General features: G+C 46.4%; 1 protein-coding gene across 11 annotated transcripts in view; it reads right to left on the bottom strand.

Annotated features, from left to right (window-relative positions):
* Nucleotides 1–380: 380 nt before the first annotated feature.
* Nucleotides 381–17,364, bottom strand: part of dnm1a (dynamin 1a) — a 51,595-nt gene continuing 34,611 nt past the window's right edge. For 4 of the 11 annotated variants that reach the window (XM_081719004.1, XM_035527079.2, XM_081719003.1 and 1 more), the window contains 9 exons: nt 10,084–10,193; nt 9,830–9,941; nt 9,506–9,517; nt 8,902–9,072; nt 7,568–7,809; nt 6,668–6,874; nt 3,252–4,183; nt 2,543–2,587; nt 381–2,109 (listed from right to left, as the gene is read on the bottom strand). In XM_081719004.1, the coding sequence (XP_081575130.1) occupies nt 4,117–4,183; nt 6,668–6,874; nt 7,568–7,809; nt 8,902–9,072; nt 9,506–9,517; nt 9,830–9,941; nt 10,084–10,193 (921 nt within the window). In that variant the 3' untranslated portion in view covers nt 381–2,109; nt 2,543–2,587; nt 3,252–4,116. Of the gene's footprint in view, nt 2,110–2,542; nt 2,588–3,251; nt 4,184–5,590; nt 5,628–6,485; nt 6,524–6,667; nt 6,875–7,567; nt 7,810–8,901; nt 9,073–9,505; nt 9,518–9,829; nt 9,942–10,083; nt 10,194–17,364 lie in introns of all 11 variants that reach the window. The other 7 variants (XM_081719006.1, XM_081719005.1, XM_081719002.1 and 4 more) reach the window with 5 other exon arrangements.

Here is a 17,364-nt window from a genome sequence, read left to right as displayed (position 1 = left end):
GAGCACAAAGGAATAACAGAAAAAATTGTTGCTGCAAAAAAAGAAATTTGACACACACACCCCCCCCCCCTTTTTTTTTTTGGTCTCTTAAATAAACCTTATCAAATTAAGAGCCTCTTGTTCCTGTCGATTCTTTTCTTTTAAGAGATTGAAGTAAAAATATAAATCTGTCATTGCACTCTTCAATGAAGTGTAGTTTCTCAACAGTATATATCACAATATAGAATTTGAGCTGTATCATTTTTCCTCAATGTTTTAAATCGATATCATTCTTTTAAATAAGTAATAAAACAATAATACAAATTGTGGGTAATAATCAATTGTGACATCTCAGACAGAACCAGACTTCTCAGAAACCAATGAAATGCAGTAGTCACAAGTTTTGGTACACTGAATTTTATTGTCCTGAACAAGTCAGTGTTGTTAGAACTGACTCATGCACTGAGTGGGAGAAGCTACAGGTTGTACTGAGTCACATTCCTCCTCACAAAACAAAGTCTTGAATTGTGTGTGTGTACATGCTACACATCACACGCACTGAATACATTTAAGAACTGACAGCAAGAACGTCTTCCCCTCTCTCAGTAATGCACTGCTTTCTCCCATGCACATAATTTAATTTCTTCACTTGTAATTTAATATTCTGTAATCCTACAGGTGGAGTAAACTAATTTCTAGATAGTGGAAGCAAACTTCCAGAAAAGCACCACAAAGATAACACATTTAACGTTATGTCCATAAGCTGTTTACTCTTAAATAAGATTTTTTTTTTTCATAACCACGTTTACTGAGAGACTATGCTTAAGGAAAAGGTGAAAGGTGAAAGATCCTGTGTCTGTAGGAAACCAAGGAGAAATGTTACCATTGCCTGGCTATGGCGCAGGGGTTGTAAGCATGCCCACTGAATACAACAATCACTACACACACTGATTTATTCACAGCTGGTATTATCAACAAAAACAGAACAAGTTAGACCAAATGACCATGATGTGTATGCATAGACCAGCAGTGAGATATATATATATATATATATATATATATATATATATATTAAATTTTATTTATTTATTTTATTTTTTAATGGATGCACTTGTTAAAACCTGATTCACTTATTAATTACAAACAAGCACAATTTGACTTGGGATAAGTTTGCATAAATGATGTTCATACAAGACTGAGTAGGTAAAACATCTGTGATAGATGCTAACTGCTTCACATCCCTATGACTTTAGAACAGAGAGAATAGGTGTAGCTAAGAGACATGGCTACGGTGAGCTTCTGCGGTCCTCAGCCCTGTCTTCCTGTATTCCTGCCTTGCACAATCGAAACAAATTTAGGAAGAACAACATTTAACCAAAGAAAAGCGCAAGGTCATGCCTTTGCTTTCGGAGATGTCGGGTCTGTCGTGTGTTGTGTGGGGTGAAAGGTGCCCAGCCACTGAAAGAGCTGACCCCTGGCTATATTGCACTTCCTATATAATTCCAGCCTCACTGAAGATATTATTTTGCTACTTGGAAAGGTGGGACTTCTGAGGAACATCAGAAGAACAAACGTATACTCCTAGCAAAAGCTCCACAAAGGGGTTTAGCTGCATGGTAAGGTAAGGAGAAGAGGCTCTAACTATTGTAAGATGTGGACACTTGTATTTGTATCAGAGGATCAGACGATGATTCATCTAAACTGTTTAGCAGATGGTGACGCACAACTGTCGACCATTAGCGCAGCCCAGAGGGTCTGGGTGCAGACCAAAAAGAGAAAAACCGCAAAACCAACAGTCTACATCTGCCAGAACATGCTGCTTACATTCCTTCTTTTTTCCACTGTGAAGAACGCAGAAGATCATCAAATGGGTATAGAGGGGAAGAGAGGCAGCATCTGGAGAGGATTCCATCTCTGCATCTCTCTCCCAACCCACTGGCTCGCCCCTGCATGTGTGCGTGTCAAAGTTCAATTGCGCCGGTGAGATCTGGTTTATGGTTACTGGATGGTGAATGTGGAGGGAGTTGGAAGAGAAAGAGGAAGAGAAGTGAAAAGATGTGACGGGCTGCTTAAGAGTCAGACGGAGGAAGAGGACTCTCGGGACGCGGCAGGCTGCCCTTGTGAGGCCGGCTGAGCATTGGGAGGAGGAGAGAGAGAGAAGAATAAATATATATATATATATATATATATGTATATGTATATATAAAAAATCTAAACAATAGGTTTGCAGTAGAAATTAAATGAAAGGTGTCCCCAAAGTCAGCTAGGCTGGAAGACACCCTGCTATCCTTGTTTGTTCTGGTTTGCATTAAAAAAAAAATAATTTTTTTTTAAAGCTTTAAGTTGTGAAGAAAGTCTGAGCCAGACCAATATGGATCAATACAAAACAAAACAAAACAAAAGTACTGACATAGACCTATACCGCAGGAGACCTTCAAGTGACATGGTGTCACTATACATTCCACCACGAGGTGGCGACCATTTAGAGGAAAAAGGAAAAACGTGCTTAGCTCTGCAAAATGAAGTTGTGTCTTTAAATCAGGACCATCAGAAAGCTTATTACCATTCAGGCCAGGTGTCGTCTGCTGGCCTGTGACTTCAAGGACCACTGCCCGAGAAACAAACACAAAACAAAACACAAAGAAAATCAACATAAGAGAGAAATAAAAACGCTGTCTAAAAGCATACTCTACTTAAAAGATGCAGTTATCCTTAACACTCCAGTCGGCACTCTGGAGAGATAATGCATCATCTTCGCAAAGAGACCCTGATGCAGCCATTCAGCAGAAACCGAAGTTGCATTAGCATTAGAAAAGCATGAAGAAGGAGGAAATCAAGACATAATTAATCATATGCAAGACAAAGAGAGAAGGAGAATAAACCAACAGAAATGCAGAGAGGAGCGTTTGGACTGGGCTGTGCTCTCTTTACACAGGTCCTCTATTACAGTGTGGAATAAGGACGTAGAGGTGTGACTAAATCATCTAGATGTACATGTTTAGATTTCCTCATTCCTATGTTTTACTAAAGCTCTGTGTTTCAAGCTTCCAGATGACCCAAGTGGCACTGGGAACATCCCATAGACAAAACTACTCGGGTCACAAACATGGCTTGGGTTCAGTTTTGGAGGCCTCATGTTGTCTCTCCCTAACCTAAGCAGGACGTGAGAGTTGTGGTGCAGCGCAGCTGCTGTTGTGCCATTGTGTACTGTGCTGTGTCTGTGTGCAGCAGTGTGATTGTGTGTGATACTGTGCCTGTATGTGGTAGTTTACCTGTGTGGGGTGTGACTGGCTGCAGGAGTGTCACTGTGTGCAGTAGTTTGACTGTGTGTGACTGTGTATGGTAATGTGACTGGGTAGTTGTGTAACTGTGTGCAGTAGTGTGACTGTGTGTGGTACTGTAATTCTGTGCAGTAGTGTCACTGCATGTGGTAGTGTGACTGTGCAGTAGTGTGACTGTGTGCAGTAGTGTCACTGCATATGGTAGTGTAGCTGTGTGCAGTAGTGTGACTGTGTGTGGTACTGTAACTGTGTGCAGTAGTGTCACTGCATGTGGTAGCGTAACAGTGCAGTAGTGTAACTGTATAGTAGTGTGATTGTGTGGTAGTGTAACTGAGTGCAATAGTGTAACTGTGTGCAGTAGTGTGACTGTGTGCAGTAGTGTCACTGCATATGGTAGTGTAGCTGTGTGCAGTAGTGTGACTGTGTGTGGTACTGTAACTGTGTGCAGTAGTGTCACTGCATGTGGTAGCGTAACAGTGCAGTAGTGTAACTGTATAGTAGTGTGATTGTGTGGTAGTGTAACTGAGTGCAATAGTGTAACTGTGTGCAGTAGTGTGACTGTGTGCAGTAGTGTCACTGCATGTGGTAGTGTGACTGTGCAGTAGTGTAACTGTGTGCAGTAGTGTCACTGTATATGGAAGTGTAGCTGTGTGCAGTAGTGTTACTGCATGTGGTAATGTGACTGTGTGTGGTAGTGTGACTGTGTGCAGTAGTGTGACTGTGTGCGGTACTGTAACTGTGTGCAGTAGTGAGACTGTGTGCAGTAGTGTGAAGTTGTGGAGGAGAAAGAGGATGGGAGGGATCAGTTTTGGCTGGATAGGCGTATCTGTCCCCTCTGTCACTGTGATGGGAGGAGCTAATAGTCAAAGAGGGAGGAGTCTGTGGATCGGATGGGTCGAGTGGGTGAGGCCGGGGGTCGTCGGCTGTTATGGAAACACAGACAGAGAGAACATGGATGAGACGAGGAGCCATGCACTGTACGTGCGTGCGTGCACGCCCACAAACACACACACGATAACACATGCACCTATAAAAAGGGTAGAACATTTTGTAATACAATAGCACAAAAGACACACACAAAATAACACGCACACCTACAATAACTGCAGGACATTATGTAATACAATTGCACACAAAATATAAGACAATATGGACTTTTTGTCTGAGGCATACAGCTGACATATTTGACGTGGTGTCCTCAATTATTAAATAACAATTATTAGAAAATGTTTGTAAACCTAGTGGCGCTAATAATTAGCTGCACATCAGAGAGCAAGATTTTAGGTTTGACTAATTAAAGTTGGACTGCAACTTTGAAATCTACCTCTGATAGAAACACAGAAACTGAATGTCAGTCCCCTGTTTGTGTAAATCTAATTTGCCCCAGAGGAAAAATGTTGATCAATTTACCACAGTGAACAGCGAGCAGTTACAGAACATGTCATTGTATGAAGATGCTGCTGAATATCTGACTCACATTCATAACACGAAATAATACTGAACAATGGACTTATATTCATATCATGACATAATACTGAACAATGGGTTTATATTCAGCAACAGTGCATGTGATGCTATGATAAGACAACTGACAGAAACAGCCAAGACCAGGCAAGGTTCATTTTTACAGCTCAAACCTGAGAGAACCTTGTACTCACAGAAGGGTGGAATGTATATGTGTTTGTATTGTGTGTGTGTGTGTGTGTGTGTGTGTGTGTGTGTGTGTGTGTGTGTGTGTGTGTGTGTATAAGAGAAATTAACAGTTTGGGAAAGAATCTAAAAAATAGTTATCATCCCTAAACAAAAAAACAAACTAACAAACAAACTGAATATTTAGCATATTTAGAATATTTAACACACATACACATTCACACACACACACACACACACACACACACACATTATCTCCATCTGTATTTACTCTAGTATAGCTATCTCTATCCAAAGTAAAAGCAATGACATGCTAGAGAAGACTGCAGTATCTGAGGGGTGCCTGTTCCCTGACCACTGCCACACAGTCTCTGGGTGGGGAACACACACCATGCAGTATGCATTACACCACAGTGATAATGACTCTAATGGTTTATGTGTGTTTTTTGCATGTGTGTGTGTGTGTGTGTGTGTGTGTGTGTGTGTGTGTGTGTGTGTGTGTATTTGTGTTTGTAATTGTGTGTGAGTGAGTGAATATCTGGAAGCTTGAGTGAGAGGCCATGCAGCGATACGTGAGCAGGCGGCAGGTTTCAGTAGAGAGGCTCTGGAGGCGCAGTAGAATGGGAGTAAAGGTGGGGCAGAAAGGCCATTGGAGGCGGGGCAGAGAACCACACACATACCACAAGTGCCACTCCTCACTGGTCACTGATAGCAATTCTGTGAACAGCAATCAAAGTCAACGGGTGGAGTCGAGGCAGAGCAAGAAGAGAGGCGGAGTGCAGCATGACGACTCAGAGCAGCACACCAGCCCTTTTCTCTCACAGCACTTACAGTGACCTGTACAACCTCTAGCCTGATTTGAGAAACTTTAACACTAAATGAATGACCCAAATGTATTAATTATTAAATGTTTATATTCATCTGGCATTACTGAGAAACAGCGGTCTAATGTTTTGGACAGATGCCGAATCCAGTGGTAGACTAAATTGAAGGGAGAATGTACCACTGCCAGTGCCCCGTAGTCCCAGTGCTGGCGTATACCTTCAGAGGATAACCCATCCACACCAGCAGAAAGAACTCAAAACATTTATGGCCCCTTCATTATGGGAATCCTGCTAAAGGTCTGTGTGTGTGTGTGTGTTTGTGTGTCTTTTAGCGAGAGACCAGAAGATAGACAAGCATATCAGCAGTGCTCAGGGAAATCAAAAGAGAATCCGAATGTCATCTTTCTCTCACACACTCATTTCTTCCCTCACTCTGTTCATTTGACAGTTAACAGAATTAATCAGCGGTGCTAATCTGTATGTGCGTGGGTGTTTTTTTATGTGTGTGTGTATGCGTGTATGCACTTTCCTCAGTCACAAAATGCTTTAACATTTGAATGGTAACAATCATGCGCAAATGGCAAACATAGTGCTAAAGCATGACTACCCAACAAGACGCGTAACAAAAGTTCAAATGGGCGTTTTCAACTATTGTGAGGTAAAGCTGGTCTGTTGATGGCAGCAAACCTGTGAGAACTTTATCAATTTACCACTGAAATGGTGAGCAGTGAATGCCCCAAACATCACTCACCCCCATGGCTCCGCTTTCAGGTGTGTCACACGCCTCGGCTAGGAGCAGACGGATCGGCTCGTTAGGTAGGACTAATCGCACTAACACCGGGTCACATTCACTGCCTCAGAGCGGTTACCCACACATTCTCCTTTTAACTCCGCAGTGTTCCACGCTAAAGTGCCAGAGGTTGTTTGTCTCACCTGGGTACACTGGGCGGGGCACGGTTAGGCCGGGAGGGCACCTGAGGGGGCTGTCCTCCATATGGGTCTGGGGAGGCCCCAGGGCGAGAGGGCACAGGTGGCCCGCCTGCCCCTGGTGGTCCTGGCGCGGACCCACGGGAGGCAGGGCGAACCGGGGGTCCTGGAGGAGGTGCCCGCCTCTGGGGAGTGGGACTGGCGGCCGGAGACCTGAGAGAGAGAATCCGAATCCGAATCAGTTTTATTCACCAGGAACTTTAGTCAACAAGACGAATTCCTTGGAATCTGTTACAGCACTAACCTAAAATGCATTGTTAAGGTTTTGAAGTTTAAAGAGACGCTGTAGGCATTTTCCACCTGTAGGTGGAGCCATTTCATGGATTTTTGATCTTAAGCAGAACATAATGGCTTGTTTGTAGCTTGGTGGACTCATTTCTGGGTAACATTTGTAGTTCATCAGTTCTGTCATTTCTGTTTGCTGTGGTGTTAAAAAGTTCTTAGCAGACATTCTTCTGAAGGAAACATGGAAAATCTGATTTTTTTCACCTCTCACAAACTATATATCTGTTTATGTTTTTTAATCTGTCCTTTTTGTCAGTTTTTCTCTCTCTACACCCTCTCTCCCTCTCTCAGTCCCAACATCCCGCTCTCCCTTCTCCAGCTTTTCCATCTCTCAACCTCTCTCGCTGTCTCCCTCCCTGCCTCTCTGTCCTCCTTCATATCTATTCTTTCCCTCTCTCTCTCTATCTCCTCCCTACTGCTCCCTCTCTCTTCCTCTCTCCTGCTGTCCCCTTCCATTCCTCTCACGGGTTCTCTCTGTTTCTCCCTCTTTGTATCTCTCTCTCTCTCTCTCTCTCTCTCTCTCTCTCTCTCTCTCTCTCTCTATGTCTCTCTGTCTCATACCTTCCCCCTGAGCCAGTGCGCTGCACTTGCAGCCACGAGTCATCCACAGGTGGAGGCAGGGAGGTGGAGATGGTGGAGGTGCTGATGTCCCCGATGATGTGGAGCGCCTCCCTGAGCGCGTGGTACATGCGCAGCATCTCGTCCCTGCGCTGGGCCTGCTCCGCCGACTCCTCCATCAGGGTGTTCTGGTCCCCGCAGGAGTACAGCTGGGCCAGCAGCTCTGCGTTGATGAACTCTTTAGTCTGGGAGGGGGAAGGGAAGAAGTGAGAAAAGAAAGAGAAAGAAAAGGAGGAAGAGGAAGAGTGAGAGGGAAAAGAGGAAGAGAGGGAGGGAAAAGAGGACGAGACGGAGGGAAAAAAGGAAGAGAGAGAGGGAAAAGAGGAAGAGAGAGAGGGACAGAGGGGAAGAGAGAGAGGGAAAAGAGAAAGAGAGAGAGGGAAAAGAGGAAGAGAGGGAGGGAAAAGAGGAAGAGAGAGAGGAAAAGAAGAGAATTTTTTTCAAGCACTTCTATACACTGTTCTACACTTTTACTATACATTATTTGAGTACTCCAATTACCATATGTTTAAAATACAAGTAAAAAATACAAGCAGATGGGTAGACACATAGACTGAAAGAGTGTACAGTATTGTAAAGAGTGTATAATACTGTAGAATAATATATAGTACTGTTGAAGAGAATATAGTAATATAGAAGAGTGTTTAACAATGTATAAGGGAATATAGTACTCTAGACGACTGTAAAATACAGAATGTAGTACTTCAGAAGAGTGTATACTACTGTAGAAGAGTATATAATACTGTAATACTATAGAGTGTGTAGTACAGTGTGGTTGTATGTGGAAGTATTACTCTGTAAGTGTTATCATTGTGACGGTAGAAGGCGAAGGGTAGGTTTCTCAGGTAGTGAACAGTGTTTAGCTGTGTTTAGCACCAGGCTTCCCAAGAATGTAGGTGTGTGTAAGTCTGTTTATCAACAGGCAGCACGCAGGCCATAGTTAAGCCACACAGACAGCTGTCTGAACCCTGAAAACCCAACTTCACATAAGAAGATTAGAGAGAACTAAGCCATTCATCACCACCCATACAAACTATGAAAGTATATGTGTGTGTGTGTGCGTGCATGTGTTTGGACGTGGGCGTGCATGTGTATGTATGTGCTTATTTGTGCATGTGTGGGGGGCCATACATAGTTCATGTCCCAACTAGACCTTAAACCACCTCCCAATATCTACAGTGTGCCAACACATCGGACCACAGCCTCAACAAATGCACGCGGCGGCATGAGCTGTTCCCTCCCCGCCCTACCCCAGTTCACAGCCATGTCAGACTCACGTTGTTGATCATCAGGTGCATGATGGTCTTGGGCATGAGGTCGCGGATTGTCTTGTTGACGATGGCCATGTAGGAGTCCACTAGGTTGCGGATCGTCTCCACCTGCCTCTCCAGCTGTGGGTCCATGGAGTGCATGAAGCCATCTGAGCTGCTCTCCTCGCTTGCTTCACCCTAAATCGGGTGGAGAAGCAAGTGAATCACCATGGTAGCGCACATAGACTCAAAGGTCCGGTAACGCCTAGGTCAAGCTGCACAGGAACTCATCTTGTCTTATAAGCAGTGCAGATATATTCTCTACATATTATTTTCAACTCTTCTCATATGGAACATCCTGCAGCTGTACTTTAGTAGAACTGGAACTGAAGTGTGAGAGTAATCCTGCACTTGCTCTGTGCGCTGAACATGAAAACGCCACTCTCCAGTGAAGCCCAGAGGAAGAAGCCCTCCCCCTGCCTGTCTTCTCCCAGGGATTGTCATTTCAGGGCGTTTTCCTTTGCTAACTAGGAGTCTAGACCTGAAGACCTATAAGGCTGTCCCATCACTTGTAAAAAGTGTCATACAAATAAAAATCAAATCATATTTGAGTTGGTTTAGAGTCACATACCTTCTCCTTCTCCTAATGCGACAGCAAGAAAAAACGACACATAGCACTTTTTAAGCACACATGTATGTAAAAGGTGTAAGCAAATGTATATATGTATATATTATAATAACAATGGGACATTTAGCAAAAATCACCATAAGTAACCATGCATGAGCATGAAGATATATAACCATGAAGATTGGCAATATAATTCTATATTATCATTCTACATGTTTTTTAGTAATACACACAATGAAGGCTGATAAAGGTGAACTTTGTAGGGTGTAAAAACCTCATGCCCTTCGTAGTGACCTTTATGCCATGGGAGTGTTATGGAAAGCTCACCACCACACGCTCTGGGTAGACACCCGCGCGCAGGAAAGATGCCTTCCAACCATCCACCTCCTCCTGACTCTCACATGCCAACTCCAGCTGACGGTAGTCCTTATACACATTCCTGTGGGTGTGAAAAAAAGACAGCGAGAGAGTGATGTAGAGAGACACTGTCATAACCTTGATGAGTTCACCAAGATGAAGTTACAGGTGTATTTCCAACCAGGCAGATTGTTTTGTGTTTTTAGTTTGCGATGTGCAGAGACCTCTGCTCTGTGTTGAACAGGGCAAAGATGTGCTTGCTGGACATGAAGCTCTTCTCCACATCCCTCAGCTTCAGATTGTCCACCTGCAACATGTACTTCTTCTCTTTCTCCTGCAGGGGGAGAGAGAGAGAGTGCGAGAGAGAGAGAGAGAGAGAGTGCGAGAGAGAGAGAGAGAGAGAGAGTGCGAGAGAGTGAGCGAGAGAAGAGAAGAGACAGAGAGAGATCCAGTTTCAGTTTAGTCCTCTGTTCATTAGTGTGGTGGTTGATGTTTAGTGCTCTTGACATGCTGATCTTCCTTTTTGTTGCTGTTCACATTTGCAAAGTGAAGTGCAGCAGTCAGGTAGTGCCAAAACAAGGGGAATTTGATTAAGAACTTCAGGGAGTCAGAAAAGGAAAACAGATGGAGACCAAACAGAAAAGGATAGAAAGAACAAAAGCATTAAGAGGGATGATGCACCACAGAGGGAACAACGAGCGACACACATAGCTGGGACACACGGCTGTGGGAATGACAGAAGACAGGATGAGAGAGAAGACAGACAGCATGAGCAGAAATAATGTGCATTTAAGACAGACGCAGAGAGCGAGAGAGAGAGTACACTAGAGATCAAGAGAATGAAAGGGTATGAAAGCTAGAAACAGCATACGAATGTCAGAGAGGGAGAGAGAGAGAGAGAAAGAGAGAGAGAGAGCTTGCTTTCTTTCATTTTTTTTCTCCCCTCAGGCCCCACCACACGAGAGCTGGAACTGATTAGAGCCAGCGGAGCTAAAATAAACTGTGCAGGCGGGCGGGGCGGCGGGCACTGTGGAGTCTACAGCCGGCAGCCGCTTCACCACAGCAGCCTGGCGGGCCGTCAGTGGCTCGCAGGCCAGCAGGCAGTCTTCGCCTGCCCCGAGAGAAGGCACCACACCCGGGCCTGCCCACACACCCCACCTCCCCCACATATAAACACCCCTCAGCTGCAGAAGACCCAGACCAGAACCGAACAGGATTCAGCCAGCCAGCCCTGGATCCACAAGCAGGAGCATCTGAGTGTGTGTGTGTGTGTGTGTGTGTGTGTGTGTGTGTGTGTGTAGCTGGTTGTGTGCATTCGTGTGTTAGTTTAAAGCTGTGATGATGAGAAGCTGCCCATAGCTGATGTGGCTCTGTGGTTTGTGACTCTAGGTCAGGTTTCCTCATTCCTCTCTTACTCATCAGAGGCCACAAGGTAAAAACAGACCCAAACAGTTTCAGCACTTCAACAGACCAAAGGGCTTTTACCAGTCTCCCCTCCTCCCAACACACCAACCACTGGCACATACCTGCGGAGAGGCTCTCTATGGTAGGTCTATGATCAGGATGACTGCTGAACTTTTACAATGAATCGTGGACCTAAAAACAAGCAGCCATGATGTGAGCTGGACTGAGTCTGTGTGGGATGAGAGAAATAAGCTGTCCTAGAGATCAGGGGCTTTCCCAACCCACAGAGAAAAGGGAGAGAGAGAGACAGAGAGTGAGATAGAAGGAGAGAGTGAGGGAGAGAGAAACAGATAGAGAAGGAGAAGGAGACTTTAAGTGTCCCCTTGGCCAGGTGGACATGCCAGCTGGCCAGGTGCTCCTCAAAACACTCTGTTACTATAGTGCTGAGAGGGTGACGTCATCAGCAGTCATCCACACACACGCACACAGACACACACACACACACACACACACACACACACACACACACAAATGGGCGCGGTCTATTCAATGACTCACACATTTTCCCTCTACTTGGCCAAAGTGTGACAAAAGAGAGAAAGGAAAAGACAAGAACAGAAACCGTGAGGGACGAAGAGATGGAGAGAGAGCTGACAGAGAGAGCAGGGAGATCTGTCATGATTCATCCCCACACACACACACACACACACACACACACACACACACACACACACACACACACGCACGCACGCACGCACGCACGCACACTCACACACACACACACTCACACACACACACACACACGCACGCACGCACACACACACACACACACACACACACACACACAGACACACACACACAATTTTGCTTCTCAAAGTTTTTATACATGGAATCAACCGTTTTTCACCCTGTGCTCACTTTACTTCCCTCCTAAGGATCTACAAAGAGAGAGAGAGAGAGAGAGAGAGAGAGAGAGAGACATACACACACACACACACACACAAACACACACACATTTTTGCTAAGGCTGTGAATGGAAGTGATCAGAAGGTGAAAAGCCTGACTACACAGTATGTAAGGGCAGACCTCTGACCCCACCCCCTGGCTCCCTGAAGACACACATACACACACACACACGCACGCACACACACACACACACACACACACACACACACACACACACACACACACACTGAATGATTCTCCATGTGTTCTCATAAAGCCATACAGCACCTCTCAACTCCTCTGTTTGACTCCAAAACCTACACAGCACTGTCAGCTTTGTCAAAACCGATCTGGAACGTTTTGTCTTTCAAATCGAAGTTCCAATCTCTGACTGGATCCGAACGGCCCAATCCTTCGTCGGCTGACTGGATGAAATTTCCAACTGGAGATTGCTAAATGTGGCAGAGGGATACAGGATTTTGGTCCATCCACATTTAGGCTCAAGACCACAAGGAGACAACTCAAAATACTTTCCATTGTTTTCTTTTCCTCATGACTAATAACAGCGTAATTATAAAGGCAGAGGAAGTTCAGATTGGATCCATAAACACACCTCATATGCTTTACTCTGGCCCCCGCTTTGGTAATCCAAACAAAGAAAGTGGGCTTGCAAACACACGTCTCTGAGTGCTCACAGACGTGTACACAGACACACACACACCCTGTTAAGAACACACACACACTCTCTCTCTCTCACACAGGCACAAATGCCACAGATCTCGTGGAGAAGTGATACTAACAAAATGCCCTCACACACTTCTTTGGTCTATACACTAATTTAAAGCAAAGAGAAAAACATGTAACGTGATCACAGCTAAACCCCAGAAACGAGGCCGAGCAGAAAACACTCTTTGGAATGAGAAAGCCTTTCGCTTTAAGAGACCCCCTGTGTATTTGTATGCATGCGTTCATGTGTGTGTGTGTGTGCGTGCGTGTGTGTGCGTGTGTGAGTGCGCACTAAGGCAGACTGAAGTGTTAGTGACTTGGGTCTGCATCAAAGGCGGCTGAAACGCAGGGCAGCATATGGGAGCAATAACACTGCTCCTAACCCCTCATTACCAAAAAGACGGGGCCTTGGGCAGGGGCCAAAGGGGCAATTCTCCAAATGCACCCTCCTTTCTTTACTTCACTCGCAAATGAAAAATGGAGAGAGTTACGTTTCCCTCAGAACTCTCACAGACCACCACCGCTTCTGCTCATGGAACTGTGCCCTTTGTGCTATAAATGTTCTAGTTTGTGTCCATGTATGTGTGAGTGAATGAAAGAGAGAGAGAGAGAGAGAGAGAGAGAGGGGTGAAAAAGATAAACGGAGAGACAAAAACAGTTGCATTTTGTTGAATTCATTCTGGCTAAATGTCAAAAGACAAAGGAACGAACCATCTACAGGCAAAATAAGTCAAAGAAAAAGAAAGATGGAAAGAGAAAGCAAGAGAGAGAGAGAGAGCGTGAGAGAGCGAGAGAGCCCATGTCTACCACAGGAATGGCAGAGAATTCAAATTCAAACCAGCCCTGCTTCCAAAGCGACTTTCCAAAACCTCAGAGTCTGCTCTCTCAGACAATTGCGAATGCATGTTAACCCTTTAAAGGCCTGAGGACGGGGGGGGGGGGGGGGGCATATCTACCACGGCTGAGCACAGCCTGCCTCAAGTATAGGTGACAGTGACGTCGGTCAGAATGCCACCCGCTAACGTCCAAAGGTCAACCACCGAGTGTCCGAGAGAATCCCTAGAGAGACTTTTTTGCTCCCAGTTCATTTTGAAATTTAGCCCCGAAAAGAAACAAAAAACGCACGGCACATGTGAAGAAGCTATGGGAACGGAAATCTAGCAGACTTCTGTCTTAGCAATTCATAAATTAAAAACGACATTAGAATGACTGTTTAGTAGTGTTTCCGTGATGGTATGAAACAGCGTTCAGCTTGAAGGGCATCTGGTAGTCCCAGCCCTCTCACGCAGCCTCTCCGGTTCTCCTCTCTTCTTTGAACATTCTTTAATGAGGGGCGCAATGGTTTGTTAACAGCGTAACGGAAAAAAAAAAGACGCAAAGAAAAACAGACGTGGTCTTTTTTGACGCAGCCGCCGGCGTCGGGAAAGGCCGGGAAGAGCCGCGTGCAGGCGGGAATCCAGGAGTGGCCACGTGCTTCAAAGGAGAGACAGGACAAAGAAAACTCAAAGCAGTGTCAAGTGCTGGGAACTGACACGGCTCCCATTGTTAGGAAACTTTAAGAGAGTTTTATAGCCGATCTTGTATAGGTGTGTAACTGGGATCACTTTTAGGACAGACCTGCCAGCAGTGGTGGGACACACATTTGCCACTGCATGTACATAAAAGTTTTGTTTTTATTTTCCCTCGGTTTAACCGTGAGTTTGGTCGAATGTGCGTGAACTGGCTTGGCTGTGCATCGCCACATGAGGGAAGGCAGAGTGGTCTCATGAGCTCATGTTTTCTGGAGAGGAAGTAGTGACTGACTGGTCTGGCTGAATGCAGGCTCAGCTCCACTCGTCTGGGATTGTACATGACTTATTCAGTTCTTGACACTGATATCGCTCTCCCTCTCTTACTGTCTCTCTCCACTTCTCTCTGTCGCCCGCTCGTTTCCTCTCTTCTGTCCTTTCCATTCACCTCTCTTTCTGTCAGACAGTCTGAACATGAAAGGGGTACAAAGAAAGGGAATATTCATCTTGCTGGAACAATGAAATACACATTTGTTTATTCCATCAGCCGGATGTGGGCGCTCCAGACACTTTGATAGCCTGTGGCTCCCTGTGTCGTCTGCTCTCTCCTCTTCCCTCATTCCACCCATTGGCTCCATGTAACAGATGAGGTTCAGATCATTCATTCACTAATACCATTTGCAGCTTGTCTTTATGTGTAAGTGTAACGCATTATCCCTGTTAGGAATGACGTCTCTCTGTAGAGAAGCCATATCCGCTGAGTATTGAGAGCTTCGTGTATGTAGACAGATAGTGATCTCATTAGTGATAGAGGGATGTCTAGCAGTGGCGTTAAGCTGCAACTCCTACAAACATATCACACAGATAACACACTCGCACACCAACACACATGCAAATGCACTGGCCGGAGTCTGTTTCTCCTTATCTGCCTCTACAGCTCATTGAAATTCACAAACCTCACAACTCTTGAGAGAGATTTCTCAGCTGCAGCTCTTATCTGTCGTAACGCTGAGGGGGATTGCAACCACATGGCTGCCGCTCTCGTGCTGTACAGTACATGTACACTGTGCAGTCCACCGTCACCGCGGTGAAGCACAGGGCTGCTCTCTCAGAAATCGCACAAGAGAGGAACAGAACACAAGAAATCTAACACCACGGAACTAGGAGCTGGAGACTGGAAGCAGTACAAAGTGATCAGAGTCACGTTCATCCATCCTCTGGCTCCAAGTTCTTTATTCCAGGCCCAAGCCAAACCTTTGGCGTTCTCCTCCCCCGGGCCCTCCTCCTGGGCCCCTGTCTCGCTCTCTTTCTCTTGGCCTGGTTGTGCACCTCCAGGACTGCTGACCCAGCTCCCAGAGGAGGCGTCGTCTTCGATTTCGTGCTCAGGTCCGAGAGGAGGAACCGTAGCTAAAGCAAACACAATCGCCGGCCTGGAGCCTGGCCCAGGACGCCACCCTCCCCGCCGTTCTCGCTGGCTCGCGCGCGACCTGGCCATCAGCACCTCCATGGCTCCCCACAGTCGCGTATCACCATTACGTTATAGAACAGAGGCAGAAGAGCGATGAAGAGGATGCGCGGAGGCTCGGGCACAGGATGGGGAAGGGCAGAAAGAGGATGAGCATGAGGGAGGGGAGAAAGGAAGATAGAAGGGAGTGGACGAGAACAAGAGCTAGAGAGAGAGACAGAGCGAGAGAGGGACGAAGAGTGAGACTTTCTTCTCATTCGAGTGGCGACTGTGGAGTAACAGACGTCCATGATGGTTTCCATGATGCATTCTGCACTTTCACCCCCATCCGCCTGAGTGATGTAGCTACTTCCCAGTGGGTGGGGGGTGGGCGTGGAGCGTGGGGTGGAGGGCTAACGTGCTGCTCCTCGTAGCCTTGCCGTTGCCTCCGCGCGCAAAATCCACTCCGGGTTTCAACCTTGCTGCCTGCAGCGGCGCACGGCCCAGCCGTTCCGCAGGGCTTGGGGGTGGGGGGATGAGAGGGTTGGGTGGGGGGATACAGCATGGAGGACATAAAGCCCCCTTTATTCACGCTGGACAGGGAAAGGAAATCAGCTCCAGTAGAAAAAACACAGGCGCCTGGGCAGAGCAGCCACAGGGCCGCACATCTGGAGTTATTACAACCCCGCCTCCTCGCCAAGCACAGCCGACATTCCTCCACCAGCTACAGAGCCGTGGAGCCTCCTCTGCCTTCCACTGTGACTCCCACACACACACGCACACACACACACGCACACGCGCACACACACACACACACACACACGCACACGCACACGCGTTCATCCCCTTAAAGCCTACCCGCCAATCTCTTTTTCCCCTCCTCTTCAACGAGAGCCCTCCCCCCGCCTTTACAATTACACAAGACATGCAGCAAATTAATGCGCTTCACTTCCTGTTGACCTTTGACCCGCCACTTCCTGCTACCTCCCCAAAAAAGCAAGAGGGAAAAAAAATGAGCCAGACGGAGGGCAGGACGAGAAAAGGGGTGAGCAAAAAAAAAGTACAGATAGCTCCACCTACTTCTCTCTCTCCTGTCTCCCACTCTCTCCTTCTCTCTCTCCTTCTCTCTCTCCTTCTCTCTCTCTCCTTCTATCTCTCTCTCCCCCTCTCTCTCTCTCCTTCTCTCTCTCTCTCAGTGGGAAAGTTAACAGCACTCTGCCACGTCAAGCTTACGAGTTGCCGTTGTGCCACCCGGTAGGAAAGAGACGATGCGCTCCGCTCTCCACCAGCTCTGCCCGAACTCTGCCCCAGGGGCAGAAACTCCGCATTTTTGGGTGTTTTAGGGGGAAATCTTCCACCTGATCTCAGCAGACCTCAGCAAAGATGTGAACGGCTTCCGATGTGGGCCGACGTCCAGATGGTGCAGGCGCTCGGGGCGGAGGGGCTAGCCGGTGGCTGGAGATGGAAGAAAAGGGGAG

The sequence above is a fragment of the Electrophorus electricus genome, chromosome 8 (genome assembly GCF_041902795.1).
Source record: "Electrophorus electricus isolate QZ-2024a chromosome 8, ASM4190279v1, whole genome shotgun sequence".
In the NCBI taxonomy this organism is placed as follows: domain Eukaryota; kingdom Metazoa; phylum Chordata; class Actinopteri; order Gymnotiformes; family Gymnotidae; genus Electrophorus; species Electrophorus electricus.
The sequence above is the reverse complement of the archived record's forward strand: the minus strand, read 5'-3'. Positions and strand labels throughout refer to the sequence as shown.